We start from the raw sequence: 12,412 nt of genomic DNA on the forward strand, positions 1-12,412 counted from the left end.
GATTCTGTGTAATTTGTAATTCAGTGATTCATATCTGCACTATCATGCTAGCAATTTTTCTACTTGAGTATGTATGCTGGGTTTTTTTTTACCTTCTTCCTCAGGTCATGCTCTTTAGCATAACTCTTACCTGTACAGGGGTCTCCAACGTGTAGATGTGTTCTCCATGAATATTGTAGAATTTGACGAGTGCACTTTTTAGAAAAGAAGCAGCGTTAAGTTCAGCCAGTTGGCTTAGTTTTTCCATGCCTGCTACGGCCAGCAAGTCTCCTTGCGTGCACCACTGAGCCACTACATCTAAAACCACAAAACAGCAGAAACTTAGCAAATAGATCCTCTCATAAGTGCCTACATTTATCCTAGACTCATCTTCCCCACAGGAATGTTTAAGAGGGCTGCCACTAATTAAGAAATAAGCAGAACAGCATATAAATGAACACTATGAAAGTAACAGTAACAGTCCATTCTCCAAGGTCATTCTTCCTGTCTTATCCTACATGTTGAGGCAAGCCTTTCAACCACCATGAGACAATTTTTGAAGTATTTCACTTGAAAGAAAGGCTAGATTTAGAAACATTCGATTCATAAGCCCTGATTGCTAAACCTCAGTAGTTGTGTTCATGAAACAGGCTAGGCCACGCCCACATTGTGACCTTATGTTTGCATGAAGAAAAAGGATCATGGAAAATATATAAATTTGACTTCATCTTAGTGACAGTTAATTAAAACAGTTAAATGTTGACTATTCTCCAATCACATATTTTCCCTTCTAACACCTTAAAATTACCACTGTTAACAACTTTAGGTAGTGTGAGGGAAATAGAGTCAAAGATTTGAGAGGCTGAATAACTGAACTGAGTCCAGGATATTGAGCCAACGGACTGTGGGGTGGGGGGTACAAACAGCAACAAAACTAGCAACCATTTTATTTGAAAAGGAATCTCTTTGTTAAGTTTTCCTTGTTGACAGGTAGGTGTCACTATCGCTAAGAGAAAATATGCAGACAGTTACTGAGCTTCATGAAACAGATGTTGTCAAAGCAATCAAACAAGAAACTTCCCTTTTGTACCTTTTAACCCTGAGCGGATGGTGGTAGGAGATAAGTCATCATAGTTGTTCATTAAACTAATATCTCCTGATGTGAAGCTGACAGTGAGAAGCTGTTTGGTGTTCTGAACCAGGACTGGATATACTGCTGGACCATCTGCAAGGTAAAATTAGAAAGAAAAATAGATGTTTCCAGTTCCACATAAAAGTCCCGATAGGACTTCCCAGAAACAAGCTCATCCTCCTTCCAGGATGGTCTATAATGTTAATGTCACAGTCTTAATACTGATCCCTCAATGACCTATCGAAATCCAAGTTTTCTTTTCCTCAACCCAGTGCCTTCCTGATAAACTAGACTAGGTAAAGGTAAAAGTTCCCCTCGCACATATATGCTAGTCGTTCCCGACTCTAGGGGCCGGTGCTCATCTCCTTTTCAAAGCCGAAGAGCCAGCGCTGTCCGAAGATGTCTCTGTGGTCATGTGACTGGCATGACTCAACACCAAAGGGGCACGGAATGCTGTTACCTTCCCACCAAAGATGGTCCCTATTTTTCTACTTGCATTTTTTACATGCTTTCGAACTGCTAGGTTGGCAGAAGCTGGGACAAGTAATGAGAGCTCACCCCATTACGTGGCACTAGGGATTCGAACCACTGAACTGTCGACCTTTCAATCGACAAGCTCAGTATCTTAGCCACTGAGCCACCGTGTCTACAATGGAGACTACAATCTCCATTAACCTCACCCCATGCTGCATCAGGATATTGCCATTATCACTAGGTTGGAGAAGACTGCCCCGCTCCTCAGTTAGAGGCCTCCTGTCTTTTGGTCTATCTACTAGTTGAGAAAGTTGCCACATATTGTAAAAACTAGATTTATCTTATTTATTTATTGCCTTGTTTGATTACTTGATGGAAGTCCTGTCTCCCCTTAAAAGTACATTTCACAGCATGATCAGAGTCCCCTACACTCTGTAAATAGGTCACATTGATCCAGGAAGTTATGAAGACTTCTACCCATGTAGTACAGCTGCATAAATCTGCTTGTAAACTTTTGACACCAGAAAACTTTCCAAAACCACAATATTTTGCTTGCAGAACTTGGAAACAAGCCAGTAAGTGCCATGAAGTATTTGCCTCTATATAGGCTGACACATAGAAAAAAGGAACTGACTTGGGCCAATACAGAGGCATAGTATGGAGAGCCAACTATGCTAAGAGAAAAAAAAAGTCTGAAGTATTTGAACAATTCCCACCAGTATCCAAAGGTTGCCAACAAGAAGCTAGTGGACCAGAGCTGGCTCTTAAAGTAACACTATTTATGACTCCCACTTCATAATATTTCGATGAACATGTGAAAAAAAATCCTATTGCATTTCAATTATGAGAGAAAGCAGCATATTCACACCATATTCTTTTATTCAAAGTTTCTTTCAGTACTAATTCATCCACGTTTAGGATATGAAAAAAAAAATAAGGGAGGGGACCATTCATTTCTCAAGTACTGCAGATCTGAAGCCTCTTAAAATTGAAATATTCATGTTTCATACGTAGGGAGCCCCTATTTTAAAACAGAACTTGACCATCCATGAGCAGGCAGAACAGGAAGAATGCTGAGAACCCAGAAACTACTATATGATACTGGTATTCAGTTCTCCACAACTTAGCAGAATGTATGTAGATGCCATATTTCTATAAGGCTATTTGTTTGGGGTTCACATTTGTACTTCATATATTTTACACACAGAGAGAGAGATACAAAACACACACTCTATATTGTATATGTGTAGCACCATCTTCAACACTTACTATATAATTACATTAATTCTGGCTGCCACTGCATGAGAAAGATGTTCTTCAAACATCACTCTACATACATTCTGCTAAGTTGTGGAGAACTGAATACCAGTATCATATAATTGATATTGTTTTATGAATCTAAGTCAAGCAGTGCCTCTAGTGCAGTGATGGTTAACCTTTTTGCCATTGTGTGCCAGGATGGGGGGCAGGGGGGTCACGCATGCACATGCCCACACCCATAATTCTATGCACCTCGCTCCCATGCATGCGCGCGCAAGCCCCCTCCCCCCTGCTCCTGGCATGCAATGGCCTGGTAGGCCCATTTTTCTCTCATCTGAAAGAGCCTCTCTCTGAGTCTGGGGAGGGCGAAAATGGTCTTCCCCATCCCCCTAGAGGCCCTCTGGAGGTCAGAAATGGCCCGTTTAACAACTTCTGGTTGGACAGGAAGTGACTTTTTTGCTGTCCCCAGCCTCCAGAGACTCCTAGAGAGGCTCTAGAGGCTGGGGACAGCAAAAAATGTCACTTCCTGTCCAACTGGAAGTTGGTAACGGGCCGTTTCTGGCCTCCGGAGGGCCTCGGGGGAGAGAAAGGCAGTTTTCACCCTCCCCAGACTCATAGAGAGGCTCTGGAGCCAAGTGAGAGAGAAAAATGGGCCTTCCCCACCATCACCCAGGCCCTCTGGAGGCAGGAAAGAGCCTGTTTCCCTACTTCTGGTGAGCCCAGAAGGCCCAAAAATCAGTGCATGCATGTTCGCCGGAGCTGAGCTCATGTGCCCACTGATATGGCTACACATGCCACCTGTGGCACGCGTGCCATAGGTTCGCCATCACAGCTCTAGTGAGTCAAAACCAAATCAATGGAACATACAATGCTTCATAAGAATATATCATATTAGCATAATCAATAGAAGTAGGCTTGAACCAAGTTCACCCTCTGCTGACTGACTCAGCATCATTTACACACCTGCCAGCTTTATTCTTCTACAGCAAGGTACATGGCACTGTAAAGCAATCTCAGAATGACCCTCCTGTGCTAATTTATTATAAACCAGAAGTTTTCCAATGAAAGGAAACAGCAAAGTTGAGAGCACCAGATGAATTTCATAGATTCATCTGGTGATGCCATAAATAGTGGAGTTTGCATGCTCAAAATGAAAACCAAATCCTTGGGGTTTTTTTCTCTTTTGCTTTCTCTCTTTGGCCTTGGAAGGGAAGTTGTTTTCTCTTATTTGATGGGATATGGGTAGACTAAGGCACCGTGACTTGACAGAAGTCCTTTCAGTTTGACATTTCATGGAGGTGGAGTGGATCTGTCTTGATTGGCCACTTTGTCCTGCTAGCAAGAATTCTGAATTCATAATGGAAGCCCCAGTTACTTATAGAAGTGAAGCATTTGCTCCCTTCTCCCCTCAAGAGAAGTGGGACACTGTTTTGCCAAATCACTTCAGTAGACCTCTTCTAAAATGTGCATAGTTCTAAGGACCACCTTTTAAATTTGGTTTCAATCAACCCCTTTTTCAATTCAGATAACCAGGATGCAATTGTGTTTATTAAAGTGGTAATAGAGACAGGGATCCAGGCTAAAATATAAGACCCTTCAAAATTCTGAGTATTGAAAGGCAATTACTTAAAATAACCTCTCATACTATAGCTTCTTAGCTTGAAGGACATAATATAACAAAATCTGGGGATCTGAGATAATTCATTCAAGAAACTTTGATTTCAGAAAGGCCCCATAGATGTTGGAAGATCCTCTTTGGGACACCTTTAAAATAAATGTATCAGGAAGAGCAAGAAACTATTTTAACTGAGGAATATGCTATTTTTTTTAGGATAAGGACCACTGGAATTGAACGTCAGAACGTAAACACAGCTAAGACCAACCAAATAGTTGGGGCAGAATCTAACAATTATTTCCATATATCTAATAATATCATCCTACCACCACTTTACAAAATGACTAAATTTTGCTATTCATTATTTTTTGCTAGGACTCTTGAGACCACACCCATGGCTTCAGAGGGATGCACATACTCCTGCTTTAATTGTTCCACTGGTTGAAAGTAAGCTGGAATAGCCTAAGGAAGGCTGGCAGCTAGAGATTATCTCTTTCTACTTCCCTTTTGATAAACAAGGAAATCTGGTAATTAATAGCAGTCAAGCTACAGATTAGTTTTTGAAATAAGTAAAGTACTTGCCCTTTTGAAATTTGTGCTTATTGTCTTGTGTTTTGGTTCTGAGAATAGAAAATCATGGAAGAACTGATAATGTGAGTTAATCTAGCTGTTCAATGGCTTCAGACAAACAATTCCTTAGTTTTGTGCTTTTGACTGGAAAATGTGTCTAATTAAGCAAAGTATGCACGCAATGTACAATGTGCAAATTCAATCCTCAGCAATGATGTGGAAGAAATGTAAAAATCTAGTTAATATACAAATTATGCCACTCTGTTTGCAGATGTCTTAAATATTCAATGACTGTTCAAAAAATAATGCAAAAATAAGGTTTTTTTTACATCATTAGAGTTATTTAGAAGAGGAAACAGATGCCAAAATATTGCTATATCCAAATATAAGAAGATATCTTATGAACTAGAACTAAGAATTTCAAAAGAAAAATACAAAGACAAGAATAATTCACAAGGTGTTATTCCTCAATAACCAATATCCAGCAGCATATTGCCTTTGATCTTAGAGGAATCAAAGTAGTATGATTCCAAGTAGTAACTATTGTTAGTCTGATTTTCCCCAAGTTTGTGTTATTCCAAAAAACATCCCCAATGAAATAAAACTCCAAGGCAATAAATTCCTCAAAGTTCCACTTTATTAGAGCTGTCATGTTGGCACATCTGGGAAAATCCGAATCTGAAATCTTCCAGGTTTTCCCCACCCAGTTGAAAGTTCACAACCCTACTCCACATCCACAAATTCATCACATGGTCCAATCCATCCTTCAGGCTCAACTGGCAACAATCCCCAATCACTTCCATCCAAGTGCAGGCAAATGTCCTTGACTTCCAGAGCAAGGAATGTTGTTATGGCTATTCTTCCATTACTCAAAAAAAAAAAAACCCAAAAAAACCACCTCCCAATTTCCCAGGCTAAAATATGTGGCAGTCAGGAAGCTAAAAGAAAAAAATGGCTTCCAAAACTGACAATTCATCTTTAAACCCATATAAATTGGTGGCAATGACCAGCAAACTCCATAGTTTATCTATGCATTTTTAATCTAATATTTTTGATTCATATAATATACTCAAAGAGCTCTACAGAATTTGAAAATCTTTTCACATGTTATGAAGGAGTGTTGACTCCTGAAAATAAATCAGAGGTCTATAGAGTACTTTTTAAATCAAGTTTGCTGATCTCTGACTAGAAGATGCCTATGGATTCTAACCGAAGCTACAGTGCCAAAAAATATGGGTATTCTTGTGGCCCGCCAGCTGCCAGCGGAGCTGGAGGCAGACTCGGACAATGAAGAGGTTGGGGAAGAATTTGGGCCAGTTCTGGAGCCTGAAGAGGGCTCTGATGGATGATCAGCGTCGGACACAGAGATAGAGCCAAAGCCATCCAGCATTTCCCAGCCAGAGAGGCAGCTGCTTTGGACTCAGAGATGAGTGAGGAGGAGGAACAGCTGGGGCCTGTTCCAGATGCACGTATGCGCAGAGCAGATAGGAGAGGTGAACAAAGGAGGATAATGAGCCGGCTCGGGAAGCAAAAAAAAATAAAATGTGGACGCTGACTGGCCCCTCCCTGGCTGGGGAATAAATAGAAGAGGGGAGTGGTTTGATTGTCACAGACAACCGTTCGCATTTCTGGAAAGTTTGCTCCTTGTGTGTTTCGTGTGACAAAGACTGCCTTGCCAGAACTGAGGTTTGACTATTTCTCTGTTTGAACTGTCTTAATTTTCAGCCTTCCAGCTAAGAGCCTACAACCTTGCATTTATCATAACAAGCTGATAAGGACTATTGTTTCAGTTAACTTCTTGCAGGACTCAGAAAGCCTGGACTTTCTGTTGATGAATGCAGTTAATTCCCAATGTGTAAATAAAGAGGGTTTTTTCTTTGCAGGGCATCTGTTTCTTGCTTCTATGAAGGCTGGGTTAGAACAGTACATGTGAAGAAGACATGGGTGAGAAAAGAGATAATGCAGAATTTGATAAAATGCTATTAATTTATAAATCTTCCTGAACCTGGAACTTTCCTGGTGGGTTTGAAACACAATTTCCAGCAATTCCAGCATACTGTAGTCCCAAGAAATTTGGAGGGCACTAAGGTGGGGAAGACTGACTTATAACTCATCATTGTATAGTCAAAAATGCATTACAATATACAACTAGGAGGTAAATGAGTCATACAGAATGTAATGGCAATTTAGCGTCCCTGGTGAACTTAAAATTAAACAATCCTTGCAGTACAAAATTCCTCCAAATGAATTTGGAGAACACTCCAGCAAGGATGTGAAAATAAATACTGTATTTTTCGGAGTGTAAGACGCACCTTTTTCCCCCCAAAAGAGAGGGCGAAAATCTGGGTGTGTCTTATACTCCGAATCTAGCTCTACCCAGCTTCTCAAACGGAGGTTTCGGGACTGAAAAAAGCATCAGAAATGGAGCTTCAGGAAAAAAAGCCCCAAACAGAGCTTCAGAAAAGAAGCTCCCAAACAGAGCTTCAGAGGCTTTTTTTCTGAAGTTCTGTTTTGGAGGCAGAAAAAAGTTTTTTCTGAAATGGAGTTTCAGAGGCAGGGAAAAAAAAGCAAAAAAAAAACAAAAAAAAAACAAGGCACAGAGCTCACAACCAAGGAACTTGTTGCTAAAATTCACCTCTGGGAACAGCTGATTGGGGGTATTCCAGGAGGCCAATCCACCTGCCAATCAGCTTTTTTCTTATTTTCCTCCCCAAAAACTAAGGTGCGTCTTATACTCTGGTGCGTCTTATACTCCGAAAAATACGGTATATAAATGTTGGAGCACACAATACATTGTTTTACCATCACAGTGAGAAACAGGACAAAAACATACAAACACTGAACTGAAAGAAAAAAATGACCTTGTGGTGGGGAATAATCATCTGAATCTGTGTCACTCTCGCTACTGTCTTCCACCAAGAAACTTGGGTAATTCCAGGACATACTAAGGATGCCATCGGACTCATGAAGAAGAACATGTGCCAGCATTCGGCCATGGCAATCCATAACAATAACCTGACCATCAGCAGTACCAAATAAGACCTAGGAAAAAATATACCATCATTAGTAAAATTATAAAAGAACCAAAATTTAAAAGGCTGGAACAACTTTTGATCATCTTATAGCTCAAATAATCTTCAGATAGTAAAATGCTGAATAGCCCACATTCATAATGGATACAAACTAAATGCTGCAAGAATAATCTCTATTGGCCTCAAATAAACTCATCACTTGAAAAATGCATATTCCCACTAAAGTCTATCCTATCACAAACAAACTTGCATTGCCAAGAGATAATTTTTCTTCCACAAACATTTAATATTTCCCCTTCTGAAGTTTCTTTTTCCTCTTTGCTGTTTATTCTCTCCTTTAGAAGAAAATATTTGTAGATAAGGGTTGAACTGGGGTGTGTGTGTGTGTGTCCTTGGTGTTCTCTGAGCTTGGTTGTTTTCTTGCAGATGTTTCATTACCAAACTAGGCAACATTATCAATGCTAGTATAAGGTACCCACAATTCTCTCCTTTCCTACAGAAGGTTTCTTTCTCCCTATTTCTACACTGTTTAGCATCCTGTTTTTCTTCCATTTTTCAATATTTGGCCATCCTATACCTTTCCCCCATCATGCGACATTTTGAATTGGAAAAGCTTTCCTGCATGAAATCTAAAATAACACAGTTAGATAAAGGCATACTGTGTGGGGCTTCAGTATTTCTGAAAATTTAGTCCATCCCTTTATGTTGTACATAGATAAACACTTCAGGCAAATGGGGACCTGATAACAAAATACTAAGTAACTGGACATAAGATGTCTGATATAGCATCAATTAATAGATTATGGTTTTAAGCACAATAGAAACTTGACAAATCAGCAACCCACTGTGCATCTCTCTGCAGGAAAATTTATGGGAAATAATCATGTGAAACTGGAATGGAATAGGAAAACTACAAGCTAAACAATCACAAATAAAATTCCCACCCACAATGTCAGTTCCTAAATGGATAAAGCACAGTTTTTATTTTGTTTTTTTAAAGCAATTAATATACATCATGCCTCAAACAATATCTCCCCATCAAGCTTTTGTTTTCCAATGCATTGTGAAAGTAATCATTGCACATTTCCTCTGAGTTTGGAGCACATATAAACATACTGCACCAGAGAGGTCACATGTGAAAAAATACACAGGCTGACTTAAGTCACAGCATCATCCACTTTCACAGAAGTTTTCACAGGTTGTAATATAGACTTCATTTGTATTGAATTTTGAAACCTAAATATATTCCAGGGGCTGTTCAAGGAAACTAAAGAGATTGGATTCTGACTTCTATAACACATTGTTCAATAAGTCTTATAGAACAAGCAACATTCATTACTTATTGCTAAAAACACTGAAGGATTCTTCAAAGATCAGTTATGTTATTAACAATGCTCCATTAACAGCACCAAAGAATTATTAGAGAGGCAACCTGATGTAGTGGTTAAGGCATCAGGCTAGAAACTAGGGAACTATGAGTTCTAGTCCCACCTTGAAGTCATGAAGGCATGAAGTCAGCTAGTTACTCTCTCTCTCTCATCTCTAGGAAAGAGGCAATGGCAAATCACTTCTGAAAAACCTTGCCAAAAAAACTGCACTAGTTTAGGCAATTGCTAGTGCCTAGATAAAAAAAAAATTATCAATCAATTGTTGCTGTTATCAGCTTGACATGTGTACTCTTGTTGCTTTGATGGATTGTTTTATTACAATGTTCTGAACAAGCAGTATATTTCATATTTGGGAGATCCTAATGACATAATATAATCTTGTGCATTATTCTCTAGGAGTGATAATAACAGGGTTTACTTCTAGGTAAACATGCAAAACGTTTCGCTGGGTATCTATCCAACCTTGGAAAGGAAGAAACAAATAAAGATATTAGCCTGAATCAATGCTGAGAGGTATAATTTTGGATATACATCTATGCTCCCTTTTGAGTCATCCAACCCTACAGGGTCACTGACAATTCTATGTTATTCTGACTTCTCAGGGTACTGTATAATTAGCATGCTTGCAGAATTGTAACTGCCTTTCTTTGAACCTGATAGGTAAGTAGAGGTGTATTCAAACAGGGCTTCTACTTTCTCAGTGACTTCTGCATTAAATAGGAGGTATTGACTCATGAGAAGTTTTTAATCATTATTTTTAACTGTACTGTACTAAGTAATTCTCCAAATGTGAGATAGGAAGTACAGTACAGCTGCCAGGGGAGGTGGGAAAAGCCCATTCAGGACCACTAGAATGGCTTTTGCTCATAATTGAACCCTACCTGGGAAGTGGGGTTTTTCCATGAAAAAAAATAAACTACCTTTCTTTTGTATTATTGTTTGGTTACAGATACAGGGTCAAAAGACTATAGAGGAATCTCTATTTTCTTCCGTTCGCCCATCTGAGTATTTATTAGAAAACACAGGCTAAGATGCCTCATACATTTCACAGATCCATAGTAAAAAGTGAGGAAAAGATAAAGCATTCCGCTAGTCAGATTTTCTGAAAGGATAAGGCTCAGGTGAAGGCAACCCAAGTTGAAAGTTAGAAGGACAGTTCTCCAGCTCCAAGTCTCTACTCAATCAATAATCAGTGGGACATTCTAGAATCGTGATGGTGAACCTATGGCACGCGTGCCAGAGGTGGCACGCAAAGCCCTCCCTGGGGGCACGCGCGCCGTCACCAGCTGTTCTTCTGGTTCCCAGTGCGCATGTGGTTTCTGGCATGCATTTCCGGCCAGCTGGTCTTCGGAAAATGGCCCAAAAAATGCTCAAAAAAACAGTCCGGTTTTGGACCAAAAAACAGCCTGAAAACAGACCCAAAACCGGCCTGAAAACGGGCCCAAATGTGCATGCCAGCCAGATGGTCTTCAGGTTTCTGGTGCTCCGGCACACACATGCACGCATGTTCCGGTTTGGGCACTCAGTGCCAAAAAGTTCACCATCACTCTTCTAGAATACAGTATATTTGGTAGATACAACCTAAAAGAATATAGTTACAGTATATTCCAGAAACCTCTGCAGTATGTGGCAAATTCTTTGATAAATTAGTTGATATGTCTAAACCATTTGTTTGGTGTGAAAAGATTTCTCAGACAAATTTGAAAACTACTGAACTAACAAGTGCACTAAACAATGAAATGTTGAAATTGCTATTATTTTTTAAAAATTAAGTTTGTTCTTGCCCAGCCTAGTGAATGTTCCCCTCCTATGATCAGAAAAAGATTTATAAACTTTATCTGATTCCAATCCAAGTGCATCCATCAACATTCCATTTACCATCCCTGTCTCTCAAAATCCATTGTTTCGATTTGGCTAAGGCTTTTAAAGCCCACCTTCTTAGTTTAAGAGAAAAAGAGGTTTTTCTTCACATTTTGCACTTGATCTGAGCAGCCATTTCAAACAGACATGGGTGGCTGTTGATCCAGACAAATGTTGATGGCCAATGATCAGGCCTATTAAGTAAGAAGCATTCTTCTGGTTTCAGCCTCTAGTGCTATGCACATTCATTCAGGTGGAAATCCTACTCCAAGCAAATTCTTCCTGAGTAAATGTGTACAGCTATGACTCAGTGTACATTTGTGCCATTCCACTCATCTTCGAAAGTTAGATAAAGGAAGGGGGCCTGCTTGAAAAAAAACTGGGACTAAATATATAAAACTGTTCCCCAACCTGGCACTCTTCGAACTGTATACCGAATTGTAGTTCAATACATCTGGAGGACACCCAGGTTGGGATAAGTTGGAATGTAGGGAGGTTTTCACATTGTGATAACATCCTTATATTTGTGGCTGAAGAAATGGCAGTTTAATATAAACAGTTAAAAGAAGGAAAAAGAATCCAGAAACTAGTTTTACTTCTTTTTCATTTCATTAATCATATCGTGCAAGCTCATAAACATCAAGCATGGAAGGAATGAGTGTTCTCTGTTTCTATAATTCATAACGATTTAAAAGCCAGCGTTAAAATGTTTCAACGTTCTAAATATAGAAAGAAAACCATTTACTGTAGCCAATGCAGAATCTCAAACACTGGAATAATACATGCACAAAAAAGCATCGGCAAACAGAAATCATTATACTGAAATAACCAAAAAAAAAAAATGACACAAATAACAACACAAACGTTTTCTACAATAATTCAAAACATTATGTGTTGGTAACTTTGTATCTCTTATTTACACAAACAAGAAGTCTTTTTGTTAAACCTGAACTTTCTAGACAACTCCATTATTGGTTATAATGGAGCTACTCTTTACTAGAGCAATTTAACTCTTGCTGCCACACTACACATATTAAACATACTGTAATTAATCACAAATGCTTTTTTGCTATTCTGTGTTTATTTGCATAAACTGCATAAA

At 39.3% G+C, this 12,412-nt stretch overlaps 1 protein-coding gene across 1 annotated transcript in view; it reads right to left on the reverse strand.

Annotated features, from left to right (window-relative positions):
- TULP4 (TUB like protein 4) overlaps nucleotides 1-12,412 on the reverse strand; it is a 97,302-nt gene that overhangs the window by 18,539 nt on the left and 66,351 nt on the right. The window contains exons 5-7 of the mRNA XM_058168636.1: nucleotides 7,892-8,072; nucleotides 1,070-1,204; nucleotides 131-297 (exon numbers count right to left, since the gene is read on the reverse strand). Of these exons, the coding sequence (XP_058024619.1) occupies nucleotides 131-297; nucleotides 1,070-1,204; nucleotides 7,892-8,072 (483 nt within the window). The remainder of the gene's footprint in view (nucleotides 1-130; nucleotides 298-1,069; nucleotides 1,205-7,891; nucleotides 8,073-12,412) is intronic.

Source organism: Ahaetulla prasina, chromosome 1, assembly GCF_028640845.1.
Source record: "Ahaetulla prasina isolate Xishuangbanna chromosome 1, ASM2864084v1, whole genome shotgun sequence".
NCBI classification, from domain to species: domain Eukaryota; kingdom Metazoa; phylum Chordata; class Lepidosauria; order Squamata; family Colubridae; genus Ahaetulla; species Ahaetulla prasina.